The sequence below is a fragment of the Hyalella azteca genome, unplaced genomic scaffold (genome assembly GCF_000764305.2).
Source record: "Hyalella azteca isolate HAZT.00-mixed unplaced genomic scaffold, Hazt_2.0.2 contig7437, whole genome shotgun sequence".
NCBI classification, from domain to species: domain Eukaryota; kingdom Metazoa; phylum Arthropoda; class Malacostraca; order Amphipoda; family Hyalellidae; genus Hyalella; species Hyalella azteca.
The window spans coordinates 19,190-42,584 of NW_025937562.1; the positions used below are offsets into that span (position 1 = coordinate 19,190).

Below are 23,395 nucleotides of genomic sequence, written 5' to 3' on the forward strand. Positions count from 1 at the left end.
AATACATTATAAATGCATAAGGTTTATGTTAATACCGGCAGTATCAGCAATGAAGCATGAAAAACATACAGAAAATTATAAAAGATATACGAAACCACGCAAGAAATATGCACGTCACTGAATAAAAACTGAAAGAAATTTCGATTAGGCCTAATGATGAGTAAAATTAATACACTCTATCTTACGTCACGTCGTTTACGTCACGCGTCGCTCTCAACGAACGTTACTCGTCCGAAATCTGCATGAACATAGAGAATAAATACAAACGGTATCACAATCGAATCATATTCAGTGCAACAATAGAGTTCGCGGGGAGTGGGTGTGCGGTGTAAGCGAGGTGAATAAACTGGCAGATTTTACACCGAGGCTTAGAGCATTTACCGTTGACTAAACATTCAGACAAAGAAGCGCCTAATATTATCTTGAATAAGATAGAAGCGACGGAATTTATTTTGGTCCAGTCAGAGCGGATTAGACTGCCCGTGGATTATATACTACAGGCGAAATGTTGATGGGTTAAGTTGATTCCCGCCTGCCATATAGTCAATAATTTGGAAAAACAAATTTAACTGGATTAAAATTGCAAGAAACTACATCATCAGCGATAAAAATTTCAATGAGTAAGCAACATCGCCAAATCAGAATTATATCGATTAGCTACTAATTTTTTTTAATGCACAAAATACTATTCTTTCCAATCTGTATTTGTAGCCATAAACCACCAATCTTTCTACTGTGTCATTTTCCCCATCGCTTCATTCAATTCTATTTTACGATATCTTCCGCTTTCTCGCAAAATTAGTGCGTATGCGGGAATCCAATCGTTAATTACTTCTGTGCTATTCCATTATCTTTTTATTCTAAATAAACTAATTGACTGTTTTCATGATTCACTGAAGCATTTTTTAGTTATTTATAACACTTCTGATTTTTCTTTCAATGACGTGTATCCAAGACACCTTTTGAAAATTATTAAGAAGGAAATACAAGTCCATTAACTTTTCATTCATCAAAATAAAAATGTCTCCATTTCATCTTATTTAGAGGCTATGGAAATGCTGCCGGCGCCCAAATTAGACAAGTCCGCGAACCAAAGTTCGAGCGACGGCGATGAACCCACGAACCAGGATGGTTCACAGTCCCCGCCCACGTCCCAAGAAGATGGGGCCACCAACGGGACCATCAAGCGGGACCCGCAAAAGCCCGAGAACGGATTAGACCCGACCAACCCCAACAGCCGGGCCGACCAGGGCTATGGGTCTACCGAGTCTTCTTTCAATGGCCAAAGCCATAAAAGGTGCATATAATAAGTGGTATATCCTATATAATAACTGGTATATCAATAAAAGGTGCATATAATAACTGGTATATCCTATATAATAACTGGTTTATTAATAAAAGGTGCATATAATAACTGATATATCCTATATAATAACTGGTATATCTTATATAATAACTAGTATATCCATAAAATGTGCATGTAATAACTCGTACATACCATAGAAAAAATTATCTAGTCAGATTGTCTAAACAATGAAACACTTTCTTACCAACAGCATAAGAAAATAATAGACGTGGCACTGATATGCCTTTTTCCCGAGTCAAACTGGGTCAGGATAACATCCACAAGCACAAAAAGTGCATCGCTATTTGGACAATGTCTAGCTTATTTCTTTTAGTGTAGTAATGGTACTCATTTTGCGGCACTTACCTTGAAGTGATAATACTTTTTTCCGAGGGTGGGGATAAAGTTTGATGTTTGTTGATGATTTTTACTTTATTTTATGTTTTTATATTATTTTGTTTATTTGATGCTTGATGTTATTTTATTTTTTTATATGATGCCTGATGGTATTTTATATTTATTTACAGTAGCAGCTACAGCGGCGGCGGTAGTCTCACGAAGAGCCGCAACAGCGGCTCAAGTCAGAGCAGCGGCTTCGGAGACCAGCACAAGAAAGCCACGCATACGACCAGCCTGACCAGCTCTGACCAGGAGAACAATGCTAGAACACTGCAGATCGAGACTCAGCATAGCAGCGATGGCAAGACCCAGGAACTTAATGCTGATCTCGCAGCTATCTCCTGCAGATCTTCCTCCGTGGGAGCTGATAAACTGCAGGAAGGGCAGCACTACAGCTCCAGCATTCCAAGGTAGGCTTTATCAGTCAATAATAGATATATTTCATTTATTTCTACAATTAATTTTTTCGGTAATTTTGAAATACATTTTTTCAGCAATTTTAAAATAATTTTTTTCATTAATTTTAAAATTATTAATGGATCTGATTGTTTCATTTGAAACGTCCACATACTCAATTTTCTTTTTGCGCATTTATATACGAATATTAAAAGCTAAGTTTTATACAAATGTTAGCAAATCTCCTCGCACTTAATTAGAGAGAAAAGAACAAAGGAGCAGAAGCAACGGGACTTTAAACGGAAGAAGGTAGAAGACAGCAACCACTACCAGCCCTACGATGGCCATCCTCGGCCACCGGAAACCTACTCCTTTGCCTCGGCCGCCACCCGACCTACCGAACATCCCGATAAACACGTTAACGATTTAGCCTCACCTCCACTTTCAATCCAGTCGCAGAAGGACGAATTCAGAGATCCTACAAGGAGCAGTTCAGGACCAAACTGTCCCAAAAACGATCATGGCGTCACTTCCAAGATGCTTTGCCTTCAGTCGAGTAATTTGCCGCCTTCTGGAATCGCAAAAAGGCCGCTGGAGTCCAGCGCAGGGACCGCGGGCCAACAAAGTTTCTTTTCGCATTGCCCTGCCAGTGAGTAATAGTCCAATTTTTGACGTAATTCTGTAAAATTTACTCGTATGTTTCCTCAATTGGTTTTATCTATCGTTTTTGTTCCTTGAGATGAAGTTTTTTTAGAGGACCTGGTTAAAAATTATTACGCATAAATAAATGAGATCTGAAATGAGTTTAAATGGACGAACATACTGGATATTTACTACATCCCATACGAAACAATATGTATGAAAATTCGCAAAATGATTGCCAGAACAAGGAATTTGCGAAAAATTAATTGCGATCCCACAGACTATATTGTGTGTAAGTGTAAGCATATTAATCAATCAATATATCAACGTTTATTTTCAAAATTGTTATAGGATATTTCTGGCCAAATCGTAAGCTTATGATGGGACGCGCAATAACTCGGAAGTAATTTTTTTCTCTATCCATTTACTTGTTTTCAATTGATAAATAAACTAGTCACTGAATAATTGCTTCCGTTTTTGTAGGCACTTCCTACACAATTAGCACATCTTGCCGCGTAAAGAACGAAGTCTGTGATCAACCCACGGCGATCTACACTCACGCACTCAACTACATCAGGCGTATCAAGGAGAGATTCTCGAGCACAGGTGAATTTAGCTCTTTTGATAAATTCTAAGCCAATCAATCACGATTATTAAAACATTATCTGATTTTTTTTCTGGCAAACCCAAATACCAAATATTTGCAAAAGTTTATAACAGGTTAATAAATTTAAATAATTAAGATTACTAAGAATTTGAAAGAACATATTGAACTAATCAATATCAAAATTAATTAACATTTTATGAGATGAGTCATGTGCTTGATGGTACATCGAAAAACACAAATCACAATAATGATTAACTTCTTTAATAATAGCCATATTTAAATAAAGGTCTGAACGTTACCTCTCTGTTTTTTTAATGTATCAATGAAGACTTGAAATATTCATTAAAATCTTGCTTATAATCATCCCAGAGTGAGTCACGCTAGTGTCTATAATTGGAAGCATGTGGAAGGGTAGATTTCACTGGCCTACGTAGCTATTTACAATTTTTATCTCGCATGCTCCATCTTTAAACAGCTTAACTATGATTAGTTTTCTTAGCCTAAATGTTATTTTAGTTAATCTTATACTAAAAGCCTCTTAGATAGCTTTCAATCTATAATTTTCATAGCCTCGCGATGCATGGAAAGTTCAAATAAGTTTAAATGGTTGTTGGTTGCTTGCAACTTCAGGTAAGCTTATGAGCAAATTTTATTTAGCTATAGTTATATTTGGAATATAGTTAGAATATATGTAGATAAAATTGCTGTAGAAAAAAAATGTTTTATAGAAATTGATAAGTATGGAGAAATTTATTATATTCTTCTAATCAGTGAATATGAAATCACTTCAATAAATTATTAATCAATCCGTGGAGTAAGTTAATATTGCTAACTATTGCTAAGATTTTGAGTGAGATCAGGACAAATTTATCCATGTTCAGAAATGGCAATCGACCATCTAACATTACCACTAAATAAATAAATTCATGACAAATTTGATGTCGCTTGCATCAAGGAAAATGTTTTTGCTCATCCGTCGGATTTATTTGGCATAGAGTATCTTTATCTACTTTTTAATACGTAGCAGAAGGTAAGTCTCATTTTTATAAGCATTAATAATATTGCATGTCACTAACAAAATTAAAACTGAAATTTGTACGCATTTAAATCTAAAACTGCTAAAAATTAATTAGTAAACATTAGTTATTTCAACTGTCTAAAAGTAATCAGGTAGACACATTTCCCCTAAACAACATTGAGAACTACCAACATTTGGCTGTTCTTGTGTCCAAAAGCAGGCTTTTCGAGTCGCGTCTTATGTCGCTTTTTATCCTAACGTCTGAAATGTAATATGTGTTCTTCTCTAAAACAACATTGAGATCAACCAGCATTTGGCTGTTCTTGTGTCCAGGAGCAGGCTTTTCGAGTCGCGTCTTGTGTGGCTTTTTATCCTAACGTCTGAAATGTAATATGTGTTCTTCTCTATACTGCTAACTAAATGTGGTGGAATAAAATATAAAATGGCTGCACTTGAAATAATTCATTCAAAATTGGGACTCCAATCGTTGGTTGTTAGCGTTCCCGAATCTGACATGGACCTTCGATTCTTTTTACTCTGAATTAACTCATACGATGGCATTTCCTAGGGCCAGTGTTTCAGAACCCTGAATGGGATCATCTTTCCAGCAACCACAGTGAAACTATCGCCGATTTCATCAAGAACTTCGGTAGTAACGTGAGTTTCTTTGCTCGTTTTTTTTTGGGGGGGAAGACATTCCTTCATCCAGTTTATTCATTGTGCCTTTATTAATATTTCATTTTAAGAAAAATAAAACAGTAAGAGGCCTACGAGGTGTGATTGCAAGTTGCCGGACAAATCAATATGTGATCTTTGTGCAATTGTTTTTATGGTGGCAAATATATGACCGAATTGGGCCTGTGGACCAGCTCGAACACGCTAACCCATAATACCCATATTACCCATAGTGCTCATTTTATCAACTTTGTCTATAATACCTATAGCATTTTTGACATCACGGCTGGCAAGATTGAGGGACATCGCAGTCAAAAACCTTTTATATTGATTTGGATTTACATCCTGCACTGCAAAATGCCATTTATTAGATGGCTCTCGTTTCAATAAGACTGCCACTTGTTCATATATCACTCATCGTAAAGTGTCATTCAAACCTTCTATCGATGGTTGTAATTGTTAGCAATGTATAGTGTATACCTATACCAAACCAGCAGTCATCTGACGTTGAAATAATGTTGATTAAACGCTGTTTAAATGAAATCAACGCGTAATCATTGTTGTCTCAACGTTATTTACCTGGAGAGACAAGTCTCTATATTTGCCACGCAGAAAAACAAATTTTGCTTGTAAAGTGTAGCATGCAAGAATAATGCTTTATTTTCCACCTGGAAAGTATAACACGTTTGTTTTTCCAGTTGTTCTCATCTTGATGAGAGTTTGATAACATCTTCGGCGCATAAATTTGATAGAACACATGTAGCCCTCTTGCTGGAATTATGCGACCTTTAACTGCAGTCAAATTCTACGCCTTTGTTTCAGAGCTTCCCTTCGATGTAGAGTTGTTGTCGGGGTTTTATACTACGGGTGAGTTGAACCACGGCCAGTTTACGGCAAGCTAGAGAAGATCAATGCCTGCAGAGACGGTTCGCCGTGACCTGATCGGTCATGTCATGCGATCGTGTGCCATTTATATGCTTACATATGTGTCCCGGTAGTAACACACGCGTCCCGATAGTGAAACATGTGTTCTGGTAGTGATACATGTGTCCCGGTAGTGGCCACAGGTGTCCCGGTAGTGACACATGTGTCCCGATAGTGGCTATACGTGTCCCAGTAGTGACACATGTGTCCCGATAGTGGCCATACGTGTCCCGGCAGTGACACATGTGTCCCAGTATATAGTGACAATACGTGTCCCGGTAGTGACAATACATGTCCATTAACTGGTGAAGCTCCGAACCGAATATGAGCCATTAAATTCTCCTAGTCGTATTTAGCTTGACGTATTATATGCTTCTGGCATTAATGCGTTCTTGTTTTAGGATTCTCAACGTCTGGAATAACTTATTCATATTGTCTGTTGCAGTCTGTATACACTCTGTGCCATGGACTTTGGGTAAGAATATTTATTCGCAACGCAATGCTTTGGAAGACCAGGAGCAGAAGGATGCTGCAAACTAACTTATCGATGATTATCACGAGAGAAGAAGATTTATTTAATAATTAACATTCAAATAATTATTTTTCAGCATGGCGTTCATTATTGTCGTTCATTTATGTAAATCTCATAAAAATAATTTTCATGTTGTATGGAGACAAGCATCATATTTTGTTCAGCGTTAACTTAATCACGCCTCGTAGGATTCCTCAACTTTTGTGCTTTATGAATATTATTTTGTTGAAACGATTAACTTATTTTCGCATAATTATTTATGATCTTTGAGCTTCCATAATAGATTAGGGAATTTAAGATAGCATCAATGAAGAAATGAGACTAGATTTAATCAATATCCATGCAGTTTTCACTTTTGGAAGAGGTGGCATCAGTATTTCCTTGATACGGCACATTTGGAGTCATAATTAATGTTTTCAAAATTATTAATGATATAAAAAAATTAATATTAAAATAATTATTGTCATCAAAATTATGCGTTATATACACATGGAGGAATACATAGGGGGAATAACTTAACGAACAATCTTCATTATGCACTTTCCTCTATTTTTGTTTACATTTTTATTTCGGTTTCCTTACAATTATTGCAAATTTTAATGAGCTTTATTACTTCAAATAGCAAAGAGGATTCACGATGGTCCTTAGCATCCGTGACGGTACGGTCGTGCGGGTGTCCACTAACATCCTAGACATCCTGGGCTTCCCAGAGGACAGCGTCGTGGGCCACTCCTTCATAGACTTCGTGTATCCTAGGGACTCCGTACACTTCTCCTCGAAAATTGTCAGCGGCATGAGCTTCTTCTCGAAAAATTCTTCTGCCAGATGTGAGTTTAAGCTCCAGCCATTTATATTATTATTATTACTATTCCTATTTTTATTATTATTACTATTACTGTTAGCGCTATCATAATTATTGATGATAATATGATTTAATATATTATTACTGTTATTATTATTATTTTAACTTCTGTTATCCACTAGCGAATGATGCAATAATTCACCCAATCATAGTAAATTTTTTGACACACCAGAGGAAATTCCGTGCTGTTACATCGTAAAAAGAAGCTCAAAAACGCAAAAACAATTGACGACCCAATTTTACGTTTACACAGTTTCATTTTACAATTTCACATTTTCACTCAATTGCACTTAACAATTATACCTTTATATACAATTTATTTACACAATTGTATGTTTTTACACGATTTCAGCTTACTATTGAACGTTTGTTATACAATTTCACTTCAGAATTTCACGGTTTTGCACAATTTCAGTTTCAAATTGTAAGTTTCACACAAAGTAAGTTCACAATTTTACGTTACAGCTGAGAGTCTTCTACCGCCCTTCTACTGTCGAGTGCGGGAGAACAAAGTCTACCAGGCGTCCGCCTTTGACCTACGCGGTAAAAATTCATACAAGCCGTGCAAAATTACACTCAAGTTCAACGACGCCTTAACGCCTGCCGGCGAGGAGCCCATGGCGCCTATTTCGCCTTTCCAACTGCCTGCGCCTGATGTTCTGCTTGCTGAAGTTATTCCTGTACCATCTTTCTACCGAGGTTAGACGCCTGTATTGTTATTATTAAATTAAATTAACAAATCATTATTCAACAATTTAAATATGAATATATAAATATAATACTAAATATATTGTTATATATATTAAATAAAAAAATATACAATATTTACAGCACTATTAAGACCAAAAAAATGTTAAGCGACGGTCGAAACATATATCAGGGGAAAAACAGACTAACTTATCGATGATTAATCACGAGAGAAGAAGAATTATTTAATAATTAACATTAAAATAATTATTTTTCAGCATGGCGCTAATTATTGCCGTTCATTTATGTAAAACTCGTATTGTATTACGAGTATTTTTATTATTTCTTCAAAGAACAACGTAGCAATGTTTTAGATTGGCCATCAATGAAACTGAAACCACTAACTCCATTTTTGGGGCGCAACTTGCCCACTTTGATTTGCAAATCCTTCATAAAGTAATTTGAATAATACTAAAGGAAATTCACAAATTTTCTCACTAATTTTGGTAACTTTTTTTCAGTTCCCGACGAAGTTATCAATGGCGGCAACTTCATAATCAGGCACTCGGCATCCTGCAACTTTTCTGAATATGATCCTGACGCCATTCCGTTCCTGGGACATCTTCCGCAGGATCTCACCGGCAACTCCATTTTTGACTGCTACCACCCTGAGGATCTACCGCTACTCCTTACCATTTACAGGGAAAGTGAGTACCAGAAACTGAATACAAACATGGATAATTTAACTAATAAATATTTAACTATTAAAATATAACATCGCCTTATATTAAAGTATTAGCTGCCGAGACTTGAAACGATGTTCAAAATTTTCTAATTTTTTATATGAATCTTAGTCACATATTTTCGTTGTTCCAGTCGTTTAAAATTTAATCTCAGTTAATAAATGCTAAATAACTATCTTTATGAGCATTAATTGAAATAATCATAATTTCCATTGTTTTCAGTCATCAGAGAAGAAGGGAAGCCCTTCAGAAGCGATGCCTACCGCTTCAGAACGTTCAACGGCAGTTGGGTTGTGCTGGAGACCGAGTGGCTGTGCTTCGTCAACCCCTGGACACGCAAGATCGATTCTATCATCGGCCAACACAAAGTTGTCAAGGTTTGTCTCGCCCGCTCTTAGGTTAAAAATCTTATAAAATAATCCTAATCTTAAATTTTTGTCTAAGTTTGTGTGTTTGAAGCTATGGTGTCGTACATGTATAGGGACTGTTGGCGCATGTCCAGGATACTTATCGTGTCGAGATATCGACTGGACCAGAAAATTTATCATTATAGTGGGAGAATAACATAGCATTGTAAAAATGGGAGAAAAGGATTGATAAAAAAATTAAATTTGATTTTGAAATGGATACCGGAAATTTCATTTCGAAAGCAAATAAAATTTTCGACGCATTTTGTAACGGGAGTCAAATAAGAGTTCTGTAAGCCAAGTAAAATGTGAGTTTTAGCAAAACATTTCTTAATTAGCATACAATATATTTAATCATTTCAAAAGGATTTTGGAAAACGGGATTCTAAAATTAAAATGATTTTCGATCCTGTGCAAAGCTTGGCCAACCTGCTGATCTCAATAACATGAACGTTCCTAATTAAATAATTGTCAGATTTATTGCAGATGTGCTATTTATTTGATTTTACTAAAGCTCAATGATGCCATTGACAAGATGGTTGAAGAGTGATTGCAACTAACTGTTCACACCTGCGAATATGAAAAGATTTATTTTTTTTGCAATGCAGCTTCATACAAAATCAATTTCGTAATAATAAATGCGAAATTAATTGCACATACGTAATTAAACTGGTCTATCCTAGTGTTTAATAAACAACCTTATATTGTGCAGGGCCCCAAAGACATCTCAATCTACATGGAGCAGTGCGAAGGCTCTACGTATTCTGAGGAGGTCTGCGTGGTCGCCCGCAACGCGCGTCGTGAGATCATCGATCTCTTGTCTAGAGTGAGTTTATGTTCATACAATTGCAATGTCTTCATCTTATCATACAATACAACAATATTAATGAGCTAATTATAATCAAATGCATAAATTAAGAACTATTTGCAAACTAAAATTATCGACATCTTCCTTGATTGAGTTCATATTGTAAAGTGAGTTCATATTAACATAATTGTAAAGCATTTATCTCATCATAAAAATGAACATTATTTAAAAATGTATCATGATTGAGTGCAAGAATTAAGGACTAAATCAAACAAGCAAACTGAAGTGATCACAATCCATGAAAGTTGAGGCCACTCTTGTACTGAGTGAGAGCAGGAGTAACCCAATATTTTTAAAACTTTACATTAAAATAAGTGTTCCATCCTTGAATTCGAGATTTACATAATTAATTTCAAATACTTGGCGCTTATGATCGTTTTATTCTATCATAATAATAAATTTTCTTTTGAAATTGGTAATGAATGATGACATATTACAGCCGGTGGCAGCAGGCCTTGCTGCTGTGCTGCAGCATGACACCTGTCTCNATGGGTCTCTCAGAGCGCAGGCATGTCTCAGGCAGCGAAGGGAGAGTCGCTGCTGTCATCGTCAGAGTCGCCGTCCACGTACAGTCGCCTGAACTTCTCCTCCACGATGATGCGGTGCGTTCCAATACTCAGTACAACAACTCTGATTATGTACGTCAAATGAAAATAATTCTAGTGGAATGATAAAAAATCGTGGAATGAAAATTATTCCGCGAAAATTGTTCGTTTCATTCTATCTAATTCATTCTAGTAGAATGAAAGAATCGTGAAATGAAAATCATTCCCCGAAAATTGTTCGTTTCATTCTGTCTAATTCATTCTAGTAGAATGAAAAAAATTGGGGAACTAAAATAATTCCCCGAAAATTATTCGTTTCACTCTATCTTATTTACCTTATTTCACTCTTTACGTTCAATTCTACAGCGAATGTAAGATATGAAATGTGTTTTAATTATTGTGATACATAAGACTACAATACATAAGAAGATAAGATAAATAAGATTATCGTGACTGCTCCGAAAAGTGCAATAAAGCTAAAGTCATCCTCTTCTCTTTTTATCGAAGATTACCATTGATATTGAGATGGAATAGCTCAACTAGAACATTATTTCCCTCGAATTTATTGATCAAGTTCAAATCGAACTGCATTTTAATCATCCGCCACATTTTCATATGTTTTATATATTAAAAATATTCATTACATTATTGATTCAATCTATTGAACATCTACAAAATCTTATATATTAATCGTTGAAAATATTCATTACATTGTTGATTCAATCTACAAGTTCTCCAATTCGATGCCATCAGGAGTTAACAAGTCGCTCTACATGTCCGGGTATGGACCAGGATCGGGAGACTCAATATATTTAACGAGGTGATTTCGGCTGCTACCAATTCCTTTAATCTCGCGCGTGACTAACTCAACTATTTATGTTTCTACTGAATTTTTATCGGAGTAGTATGCGTAAATGTTATCATAGAATGCATATAAGTGGAAGAGATACGCATACATTTATCAATTCGAGTTTAATTGATTCATTTGGACATCGAAAGTTTGTATTTTTAATTTTTAATACAGGAATTAGTAAAATAATAATTTTGTAGGCAATTCCGAATCAATTGTCTGCAATCTTTGCAATTTTAGTTAGTGTATAAATCTCATACGATTTTTTGCTGTAATTTTCACAGTATCTTTACCAAACTAAAAAAATGCAAGTACAACTAATATCTGAAGATATTTTAGAAATAAAAAATAATCAATGTTGTCAAAAAGTAGAATATGAATGTAAATGTTAGGATATTTAACAATTTCTAAAATACATAATATTTCCTCATAATGATAAATTATCAATACTTAATGATTTATGTCCCTTACAACGTGCGTAGGAAATACGGAAGCAAAGACGTCACGGACAGCGGCAGCGGCGAAAGTGCCAGCGGTCCCAGCTCAGCGAGCGGCGGCCCGAGGCTACCAAGCTACCGTCACGTCCCGCTGACAGAAGAAGTTCTGTCTCGACACAACGAAGAGATGCAGATGCTCTTCATGGAACGACAGAAGAAGAACTCTGTAGCTCTTCCTGGGCCCTCACGGCAGAGGGAACGACTTTCCGGACAGAACCTGAAGCAGACCAAGAGATTTGCGAGAATGCCTCCTTCGCAAGTACGGAAATGTGTGGTAATATTAATGCAGAAGAAACTTATATTTAATTTTGTTTCATTATCCGTAAATGTGAAAGCTATCTAAAATTGTACTCAGGTCTGAATGAAAGTAATCGGTATCGGTCATGTAAAATTCAATCTACGGACATGTAGGGCAATATTAACGAAGAAAAACTTGTATTTAATTTTGTGATATGATCCGTAAATATGAAAGCTATCCAAAATTGTACTCAGGTCTGAATGAAAGTAATCGGTATCGGTCATGTAAAATTCAATCTACGGACATGTAGGGCAATATTAACGAAGAAAAACTTGTATTTAATTTTGTGATATGATCCGTAAATATGAAAGCTATCCAAAATTGTACTCAGGTCTGAAACAAACTAATGGTATAGGGAATGTAAAATTCAATCCAATGATAAACTTAACTTAAATTTTTACAAAACAAAGCATACGAGGAATACTTTCTCGAATTAGCTAGAATGCAAATTAGCCACATTTTCTTATAATTATAGGACTTCCAGCAAGATTCATCTTTCATTTTCTATTATTGTAATTTTTCAGTGTGGTTTGAAGAGACCTAATTCCGGCAGCCAGAGCGGGGACCATCGTCCTCACAAGTTCCCTTTTATCGAGAAAACTTCAGCGAAACTTTCTGATCCTGCGGGACTGTCTCATGTTAATGGAGCTTTACATGTGGACAACAAACTCACCAACAGTTCCTTCAACAGGTCAGTCTAGCCATCCGTAAACAATCAGAAACAAATAGATTAAAGGTTAATGAGGAAAGAAATTCACCTTTGAGGGTGAAATTCTGTAACCTTATTATATTAAGGTTACGAACCGTAAATAACCTTAAATTGTGTAAATTGTAATATAATTTAAGTAAGTATTGCTTCCATTGATTTATTTTTATCAATACCGTTGGTAGTAATAATACCGTTACTAATACTGATGCAACATATTGTGTTATTCTGTTGAAAACTCACACGGAATCTTACATCGTCAGAATTCTTTAAGACTGCCTATTTAACCCAAAAAAATATCCGATTGTTGACAATATTAAAAATTGACTCTGTTTTCCACAACAGCGGATCCGGATCTCGGGTGGCTCAGGTCAACGGTCGAACAGACATGGCGGTTCCTATGAACCCTGCCACAGGTTCACAGGAACAGCTACAAGCTCCTTACTATATCCCGGGTCATCCTCTACCCGCACACTCCTGCGGCTTCCAGAACTCATCCCTGCCATCCGACCCTTCTACTAGTCTGTCCCAAGAACCCCAACTTGCTGCCAACCCTCATCAGTACCCCATTGCACCAATGATAATGGGGCCACATCAGGCACACTTTATGACGCCTCAAGGTGTGCGCATATTTAAATATATTTCCATTACTATGAAACGATTTGCAAGTAAGTTAGTTTTTTATAGGACCCAAAGACTGTTTACATGAGAATTTTATTTTTTTTTTTCATTCATTTCCCTTTATTAGTCCGTCGTGATTGACTAAATTGGATGTAATGTTAACGAAATAAGTCATGAGTTCGGACACTTATTGGGCATTAATTTTCAACTCAACTGGTTCAATTTAACTGTTTGCTAATATTTTTATTCCTAAATCTAATTTATTCGATGCTAAAAAGTTTAAATTTGTATCATTTTATTAAGTGCACATCGTCAAAGCTGTTTCGATGTTCGGTTTTACTCCCATAGGTCTTGCCCTGCCCTACCACTACATGGGAGGTTACCCCGGTATGTACATACCTCATCCACCGTTCAACCAAACCGTCATGTACGGTGCCGGGCCCCTAATGATGCCCAACATGATGTCAAACATGATGCTACCTCATCCATTCGTCCAAACATCCGTCAGCAACAATACTCGTCACGTCTCTCCCATTAACCTGAACAATTCGTCGAGACAAGTCGACAACCCGTCACACGTCGCTCAAGTCGGGCCCCCAGAGCGGGTATGTAGTGCATCACAAGAGCAGCGTTGTCCACAGAAATGAATTTTTCTAGGAAACTCGAAAATAAGCGTAATTGAGAAACGGTGGTAAGGCTTTCCCCAATGTCCTGGATTTGTTCTAATGATTTTATCAAACGCGATAAAAATCTGTCATTTCTACCCTAACAAAATTCGGGGTCCGCATAGGCTTCCACCGAATAGTCACTACACTCGGCGCAAAGTTATTCTGGGTCTGTTGGGCCGCCAAGCGAAATCAGTTTCTAGTCAGTACGTATCTCCTTTCCGACTTTATAGTCGCCTGAGAGTATGAGAGCAGTTGGCCGAACAGAGTCATACCGAGCTTGCCAGCTGCTCAGAGGCGGTACATCAAACGCAGAGCAGAAGCGGCCATAGAGCGGCTGATTTACGTGCTCCGCGAGTCCTAAACTATTTCAGAATCGGGTACGCATCTAAAAGCGATAAAAATCTGTCATTTCTACCCTAACAAAATTCGGGGACCGCATAGGCTTCGACCTAAGAGTCACTACACTCGGCGCAAAGTTATTCTGGGTCTGTTGGGCCGCCAAGCGAAATCAGTTTCTGGTCAGTATTTCCTTTCCGACTTTATAGTCGCCTAAGAGTATGAGAGTAGTTGGCCGAACAGAGTCATACCGAGCTTGCCAGCTGCTCAGAGGCTGCCTATCAAACCCAGAGCAGAAGCGGCCATAGAGCGGCTGATTTACGTGCTCCGCGAGTCCTAAACTATTTCAGAATCGGGTACGCATCTAAATTTTGTTTGGGTAGAGAGAAATTTTTGCGCCAGTTTATCGGGAGCATTAAGGTGGGCAGCCCTTCTTAACTTAGCAACTTGAGTCGCGTTACTTTCAATCTTCCCTATAAATTGGAGACTTCGTGGTCATAGAGATGTTCATCTTTCATACTAAGACCTTTGATAGATACTTAACATTCTCCAGCAGTTGTCTGCTCAGGGATTTTCAAACTAATGCTTGTTTTCCTTGAATTACATTTCCTATTTTGTTTAAAGATTTAATTATAGCTTGTTTTTTCTAGTGGTCAAAGACTGTGTTGATCAAAACTGTGCTGGTCTTAACTGTTCTCTTCCCAGCAAATGGGAATAATGAGCTTACGTTCTCACATGATTTCCATGACCTGCCAGCGCCATTATTTTATATTTCTACTACATTGAATGACGCGCAGCAGCTTGTTTCTTTCAATCAAATTTGCAATGTCACTCTAGCTCCCGTTACGAGAATTAATCATGTTGTTGACCACAGTCTTCGCAGAGCCTGCAGCAACGAAACACTGATCACCACTACACTCACAATCATCACCAACAGCAGGCACAACACCCACTTGTTCACCCAAAATCCCCACACGCTGTGGTTCATCTCCGCAAACGCTCGGACTCTCGGGCCACCTCAGTCAAAGTCGAGCCTGGCTCGATGAGGGGCAGTGTTGCATCGGCATCAGGTCTGCTCAGATGCTCGATGTCTCATCGGCCCGAGAGTCTGCGGTCCGAGAACGACGAACCCGGCCAGACCGATCAAGGGGTTCGTCCGAGGGTCTATAATGACCCATGGGGACCAGCTGGGGCCATACTATCAAAATTCACTCAAGTGCACGTAGCAGCCTAGGTACATGAATTGGCTGAATTCTTGTCTGTGACTTATGGGTTTGGCTTGAAAAGCCTTCAGGGAATGGCTGACGGAATGATACCTATTTTTGATAGTACGGCCCCAGCGTATTTCCTCACAACCAAATTCTTTTCAGGGATATTCTGGCGTTCAAAGTTTTATGTGTGGTTTAAGGGAGACGAAAAATGGTCTTAGTTCAGGAATCAACAGATCAATTTTAGTTTCTAGTATTCATAGGAGCTCAGGTAAGAGTAATTGGGTCTGGTCGAGTCCTAGGCGGATTAAAAAAGTTTGATGAGGAGGAACATTTGCAGGAGTAAAATTTAAGTAGCGTAGGAAATTTTATATAGATTAATGATGCAAATTTTTTTAATGACCATATGTTGGAATTTTTATAGGTCTTCATCACTGGATTAGTGGATGCTAATATTTTGAATCCAGATGATAAACTAAATTCTATTAAATTCACTGTGGAATAATTCATTTGGCGTGAGATAATTAATTAGAAAATATCGTATTAATGAATCAGTTCACAGGTAATTATTATTGATTGCAGGTAATTAATTATATATAAGACTCAGTTCAGCAAATTAACCAATGTTCCAAAGACCAATCTTTAGTTTCAGTAAAACGTCCAGTCTTCAATTAAGTAATAGTTTACAAAAGCAAACAACTCTCTAGCTAAAAATTTCAAACACAATAACGCAGAAAACCATAACCCCCATTTAATTTTTTTTAGTCCGAACAACCTACAACTATAAAATGAATTCTTACTGACAAATACACGTATACAAATTACGAATACATTAATCGCTTCCGTTTGCACAAATTGTTTTTATAATTGTACGCGATTCTCCTATAATTATGCAAGTCTGTCCACGCAAGTCTATATGTTATGAATGGAATAACAATGAATGTTATTCATGTTGAGCAATGACAGGAATGAAAGCTTCCCGGTGCATAAATTCTTACATACCAACAAAACTCCGATATTTCCATAATTAATCTTCAAATTAATCCCGTAATAAAATCCTATACTTTAAACGATATTTTTTTCAAATGATGAATTCAAATGTGCTTGCTAACAGTTCTTACTATAACAATACGATTGTAATATGCCGTGTCTGGAATAAAGATCTCTAATGCCCCAAAATACTCGTTTTCTTGAAAAAGTTAATGGAAGGATTTAGATCGTTGAAAATCGCCGATATTTTTCTGTTAGGTCTCATGTAAAACCAAATTTTAAACTTTATTCCTTCTTTAGAATCTCAATAACCATTCCCGATGGAATTACTTGAGGAAACTGTGCCAGAAATATCAGTCAAAAATCTTGGGAAAAACAGTTTAAACTCGAATTTGCGAAATGGCGAATTCTGGGGAATACACTGAGCTAGAATTTTCCATTGGTAATTTGTTCATGCAAAATACAGCAGGAAATAATGCTAGCGATAAATATGAGTTATTTTCAATACATACCATTCTTACTAGGGATAGGTTGCAGTTGTTACTAGCATTTTTTCGGGTATTTTTGATGAATAGGAGTCAAACTGATATAGTCTAACTTTTGTTTCAATTCCCATTTACATGTTTTTGCATAATATTTGGCTTCTCAGTAACCTGGTTATTTGTTAATTTGCTCTTCTCCCTTCGAAATTATCCCACATCTATTCCTATTTCAATTTTCATTTAAATGTTTCTTCTAATTTCTTGCTCAGAATAAAATTAATATCTGTTCTCTATTTTACTGTTCTATTTGTTTTATTGTTCCTCCGTAGCTAACACATCAATGCATGTCTGTAATTGTTCAGTTACAAAATCATCGGATTCACTCACCCCTTTTTATATTTTTCATCATTACACGTTGTGAAGTTAAACAATAATTGTATTACGTTATCGCCCTTTTAATTTGCATAATTATTGCTTCTAATTTTCAAGCAGCAGTTGCACAATCATAGTATAGTTGTGCTACACAATCATTGTATTCCCTGATCGCCCTCTCAATTATCATTATTGAGACAATCACTAAGACAATGATACTTAATTATTATTAATTAGTATCATTGTTACTCACGGTTATGACTGTGTAGTTTATTATTATTAATTAAATATCATTGTTACTCACGGTTATGACTGTGCAGCTTAGCTACGCACCCCACGCCGCCTCCCCTCCCTCCCACTACTCGCGGTCCACGAGTGTCTTGGGGGAGGCCGAGAGCACAGCGTCGCCTGACAAGCTTCTTACCTCAGTGGACGGGCAGCACGCCGAGAACAGCTGGTTAGAATATGAATAATTTAGTTTAATAATAATTTATTAATAATAAGTTGTTTTGAATATTACAATGAGAACAGCTGGTAGGAATAATATTGATATAATAAAATAGAACAACTGGTATGAATAATATTGATATGGTGAAATAGAACAGCTGGAATGAATTATGATTTGATGAAATAATAATCATATTTTTAGAATATTGCAATGAAAACAACTAGTTAGAATAATAGTGTCTTTGACATAAAATTTTAATGATTGTTAATATTACAAACATGATGATTTTCGTCGAGGAAGCCGGTTAGAATAACAGCTACAAACTACACTAACAAAAGTACTAAATTTTTATATAATTGGACACTTACCATTTTTATTACCGTGTACCTTATTTTATTTTATTACGGTATTGGTAAATGGAATTATGATATTGTATTATTATTATTTTTGTATATTATTATTATGGCATTATGGTAAACGGTATTATTACCTTTTTATTACCATTTATGTTGCAGTGACATGGTCATGTCAGACAGCTCCCCTGGTCAAGAGAGTCTGCCAATGCTGTCAGAATTTTCGGTCGACACCAGCGAGGTAAGCTGTAAAAAATTGATGAATAACAACTTCTCTCTTCCAGGAATTCTTTTAACATTATCAACAAAATGTAATTCATTTTATCGTGATCAGCATTAACTCTTTCATTCTAGCCCTAAAAACATAAAGTTTATGATATTTTAGCTGTCAAAATTAAGTCATATTTTGCATCACCATCTGCAGGAGTCTCATTCTGTTATCTCCATGAATATATTGTAGATTTACTATAATAACTATCGATACCATAACTATGTATCTACATAACTATAAATAACTATATATCTATAAATATATTTAAATTTGTACATTTAGGGTAGAGCCCTTCATAGAGATGCAGAGAGGAGACTAATTGAAATAGTGAATTATTATTTGGACAAATTTTAAGACACATTGACCCTATTACTGTACCTCTTATCAGAAAGCTTGAGAGATTAAACTCAAAAGAAGTCCTCAATGAAACTGGCATTATTTTTAAACAAACTATATTAAACTACATATCTATATCAACTATAACAACTATGTATCTATATGAACTATAACAACTATATACCAGCAGAGTGCGAGAGGGCTGCCCCCCTCCTGCGACGACCGGCCGGTCCTACAGGACCCCCCCTGGCTGGACCCCATCGAGGTGACCCCTCAGCTGCTGTTCCGGTACCAACTGCACACCAGGGAGCTCGGTGACGTGCTCAGGAACGACATGCTGGCGCTCAGGAGCCTCAACCAGGTCAGTTAATTTTATTACTTTAGCTTCAAGATCCACTCTAAAAATTAAGTTTTAACTTCAAAAATACGCCCATGGAACTTATATAAAATCTGAGGAAAACTTTAGCTAATAATACGTCACGAAACTTTAGCAGATAAATTCCAAGGAAAACTTTAGATAAAAAATACGCCCTAAAACTTTAGCTCATAAATTCCAAGGAAAATTTTCGTTCATAAGTTCCGAGGAAACTTTAGCTAGATAATATTCCCCAACACTTTAGCTCATGAGTTCCGAAGGGAACTTTAGTTAAAAAATGCACCGCAAAAATTTAGCTCAAAATCTCCCGGTAAAATTTAGCTCAAGATTCCGTAACATGAAACAAATTTTGCTCCAGCACAACTTGGCTCCTGAATAAGTTTCTAATTTACAAAAAAAACGAGCGAAGTACATTGGCGTCATAGACTCATTTTATTATCATCTGATGTTTTTATCACTGGCTTGCATAACACGAATTATGATCTTCACAGCTTGACAATTTTTTTGAATAGGTATATATTCATATAGATAGGTTTATCAATAGGTTATCATATCAATAGGTTTGTTTATTCATATAGATCAATGCTGTATTGCCTCACTCGAAGCTAAATTATTTGTTACTCATATTTTCATGACTGAAAAATTCAATTCCGTGTTATGACTCAACGTTTCTATGGCTTTCACAGCCGGCGCTAGTGGAGGACCAGCTCTCCTCCCTCTACCAGGAGCTCGAGATCGATGGTGAACAGTTGCAGCTAGACGAAGGAATAACTTCTTCTTCTGGTGAAGAACAGCTCGAGACTTCCACCAAGGTAATTAATAAAAAGGTTAAGCAGTGGACGCTAGACGAGGGCATTACTTCTTCGTCTGGTGAAGAACAGCTCGAGACTTCCATCAAGGTAATTAATAAAATGTTAAGCCTAAGACGCTAGACGAAATCAGCACCTCTTTGTCTGGTGAAGAACAGCTCGAAACTTGCACAACGGTAATTTAATAAAAATGTTAAGCATTGGACGCTAGACGAAATAATCACCTGTTCGTCTGGTAGAGAACAGCCTGTGACTTCCACCATTTAAATAATGAAATTTCTGCAATAATGAATCTACTCATGAAGATCTTACACCGAAAATCGCGGTAAATTGAAGTGCTTAACAAACACAATGCATAACGTTTAAAATTTATTAAATATGATATATAGCAAAAATCCCATTCATATTAATTTTGTATTACTTTGCAAACTAATTATACACTAAACTTCCATTTAATATTCAGACATCAAGTGATGCAGAGCCTACAAGAGCAGCCAAGAAGTCACGCTCTACACCTTTCCTCGACAAGCAGGCGGCGCTCCACGAGACAGAAGCCGCCATACCCCTACCTGAACTCCGCGACTCCAACGTCTCCCAGAATTCCCCTTTTGCACCTAGCCGCAGATCCCTGAAAGATCAAATGCTCTCATGATCCCTGCGTTCACACAAGTACAAGATCATTTAGTTTATGCTGCCGGGTCCGAGTATCGGGAGTCTCTTAAACTCTCCCTTCAATTTCAATTTTTGATAGCGCCCTCTGCATTAGCTCTAAATTGGGTTCTAATAGGAGGCAGGAGATTTAATTTTGATGTATCAACTAACAGTTGAAAATACTATATTTTTTTACGGCCATAGCAAAGGAGAGACATTTAGGCTGAATAACTTATTAATATTACTACATGGTCTTCATTTTTCATGAAAAAATAAGGAAAAAAATATACCACGGAAATTATTCATTGATCGGTTGAGGCATCTATATGACCCAAGAAATGCAACATTGACCGTCCAACATTGAAGTGGAGCTTTGATTTGAATGTACCCATTAAATACATTAATGACCCTATATCGTGGAGCAATCGGCCAGTCATAAATCCGATTTAATAAAAAAGTGAGGAAGAAGTTCCTTATTTTCGAGTCAGCTCGCGTGCTGCGGCTATGAATTTCACGATTGACAAATATTGTAGTTTCCAAACTACTGAATAATTTATGGATATTGTGTCAAATAATTTCATGAGTCTATAGCTTATAATTATTGTTTTAATGATTTTAGATAATAATGTACATGTATCCGATGCGACTCTCCGTCATACATAGGATAAGGATAACATTGTAGGATTACAGATAAAAGAGTTCAATTTTGTGTTAGGTTGTATTGTTAAGTCCATGTTTTTACACGCTAGATAGAATAATGGCATCGTTACCTTCCCAATAGTCGAATGTGTTTCCACTAAAGCATTGGTTCAGTGGCCAGACTTATAAAAAAATATTTACGTTCAAAAATCTTAAGTGTTTATGACGTTATTTAACCAAAAATAACTTGGGACCTAAAATTTTCTTTATGACGTTCTTACCAACTGAGAAGCTTAAATGAGTAGCACTTATCAATAAAAAATTAATTTTTATTATTCAGTGTAAGATTCGAAAATTCATCCGAAAATTCGATAATTAATAATATAGGAAGTTTTGATGTAAACGATGCCTTACCCTTATTCACAATATGTCTGATGTTGCACGAAATATGTTGCGTGTCCGTACCATCTTGTGTTGGCGAAGAACCTCGAGTAATTTCTACAATGGATAACAAATGAAACTAAATTAAATTTAATTGTTTTATGTAATTTGTGAACAATGTGTGTGTTTACACATTGTTTCTTGTGTGTGCTAAGGTAAAATTGTTTGATGGAATGAACACAGCTCGTTTAGCTTCTCTGCCTCTAGGTTAAATATTCTGTTTGATTTTTGTTATTATATTTAATGTATTTGTTAGACCGACGTCCGTGGACCAATGTTATATTCAAAAGCATAGTACACGGCAGACATTTTTTTTAATAATTCAGTTTTATGTCTATCTTTAAGAATTTTACTGTATAAGATAGATATTGAGTCCATTTTAACGAAGGTGCTATTTTTATATCATGATGACCTCAACAATAAAGTTATAAATATTTTCCCACGCGGCCTAAAACGATAAATTGTTTTTCAACTTCTTCCCTCATCCAAAAAATCGGGAAGAACTCTAAATTAAATCAGGTATGATTAGGATTTGGGCTTGACGGCTGATCGACAGAGAAGCAGATTGTGCCGAAACTCACTAAAAAAATATTTGTTGGCATTAAATTTAGAATACACTTTAAAATTCAGTGCTAATAAATTCTTCAACAGGTTCTTATTTATGTTTAAAATAAAAAATATTACTCCTAACACGAAAATTCACATAAATGCTCTCATATCCATATCCAAATATTTTCCAAAATTTGCAGCCGTCTCCATAATAATACTACTTATGGGCCTGAAATCTGGACCACCAGTTTACCACTGAGTCAGTTCATACAACCTCCTTCATTAGCGAAAAATTCATTTGACGCAAACCGACTAGAGATACCATATTAAAGTCTGAAATAATTATAGAATGTCTTCAGATCCGCTTAGGTTGTTCGATATAAGTGGAATGAAACATCCAATTATCTCGAACATATAAAGTTGTTAAGAGCAATTACAATCAAGGCATTATTACCAAGCTCATTGCATGTCACAGCAGAAATGGTGAATGAAGATAATAATGATCTGCATTCCGATTTAAGACATTATCTGAGTCATTGTATACCACAAAATGTATGGTTATGAACTAAATAATGATCGGCTTGACACACAAAATCAGATATAATTATTAATTAATAATAATTATAATAATAATATAATTATTATTATCATTAAAATTATTAAGTCAGCCATTTTGATGTTTGCATTGGTAATTATGGTCATTTATCCTCAGGCATTCAATGAGAAATAGTGTTTAAATTACATTGATAAAACTATACAGAAATATANGGTTAAAACTTCCTGCTCTAGAGTTTATGTTGAATGAGGCGCGAATTATACGATTGATTAACCTGGACATCGTTCG

General features: G+C 36.2%; 1 protein-coding gene across 1 annotated transcript; it reads left to right on the forward strand.

The window, feature by feature from the left end:
• Positions 1 to 1,049: 1,049 nt before the first annotated feature.
• Positions 1,050 to 22,645, forward strand: LOC108669711 (period circadian protein). The gene is made up of 22 exons (XM_047881255.1): positions 1,050 to 1,297; positions 1,885 to 2,154; positions 2,401 to 2,789; positions 3,266 to 3,388; positions 4,976 to 5,064; positions 7,161 to 7,365; positions 7,866 to 8,099; positions 8,609 to 8,794; positions 9,053 to 9,207; positions 9,950 to 10,090; positions 10,607 to 10,747; positions 11,382 to 11,470; positions 11,983 to 12,256; positions 12,820 to 12,986; positions 13,347 to 13,621; positions 13,971 to 14,227; positions 15,501 to 15,776; positions 17,999 to 18,135; positions 18,642 to 18,720; positions 19,277 to 19,447; positions 20,149 to 20,274; positions 20,735 to 22,645. Exons 1-22 carry the CDS (start codon positions 1,050 to 1,052, stop codon positions 20,921 to 20,923), a joined length of 4,221 nt encoding a protein of 1,406 aa, XP_047737211.1. The 3' UTR covers positions 20,924 to 22,645.
• Positions 22,646 to 23,395: the final 750 nt, after the last annotated feature.

Excerpts from the sequence above, each read along its gene's own strand:
- LOC108669711 (XM_047881255.1), top strand. The coding sequence starts at position 1,050 with ATGGAAATGCTGCCGGCGCCCAAATTAGACAAGTCCGCGAACCAAAGT. Across the intron at positions 7,366-7,865 it reads GAAAAATTCTTCTGCCAGAT|CTGAGAGTCTTCTACCGCCC; the intron begins GTGAGTTTAAGC and ends TTTACGTTACAG. Across the intron at positions 13,622-13,970 it reads ACACTTTATGACGCCTCAAG|GTCTTGCCCTGCCCTACCAC; the intron begins GTGTGCGCATAT and ends TTACTCCCATAG.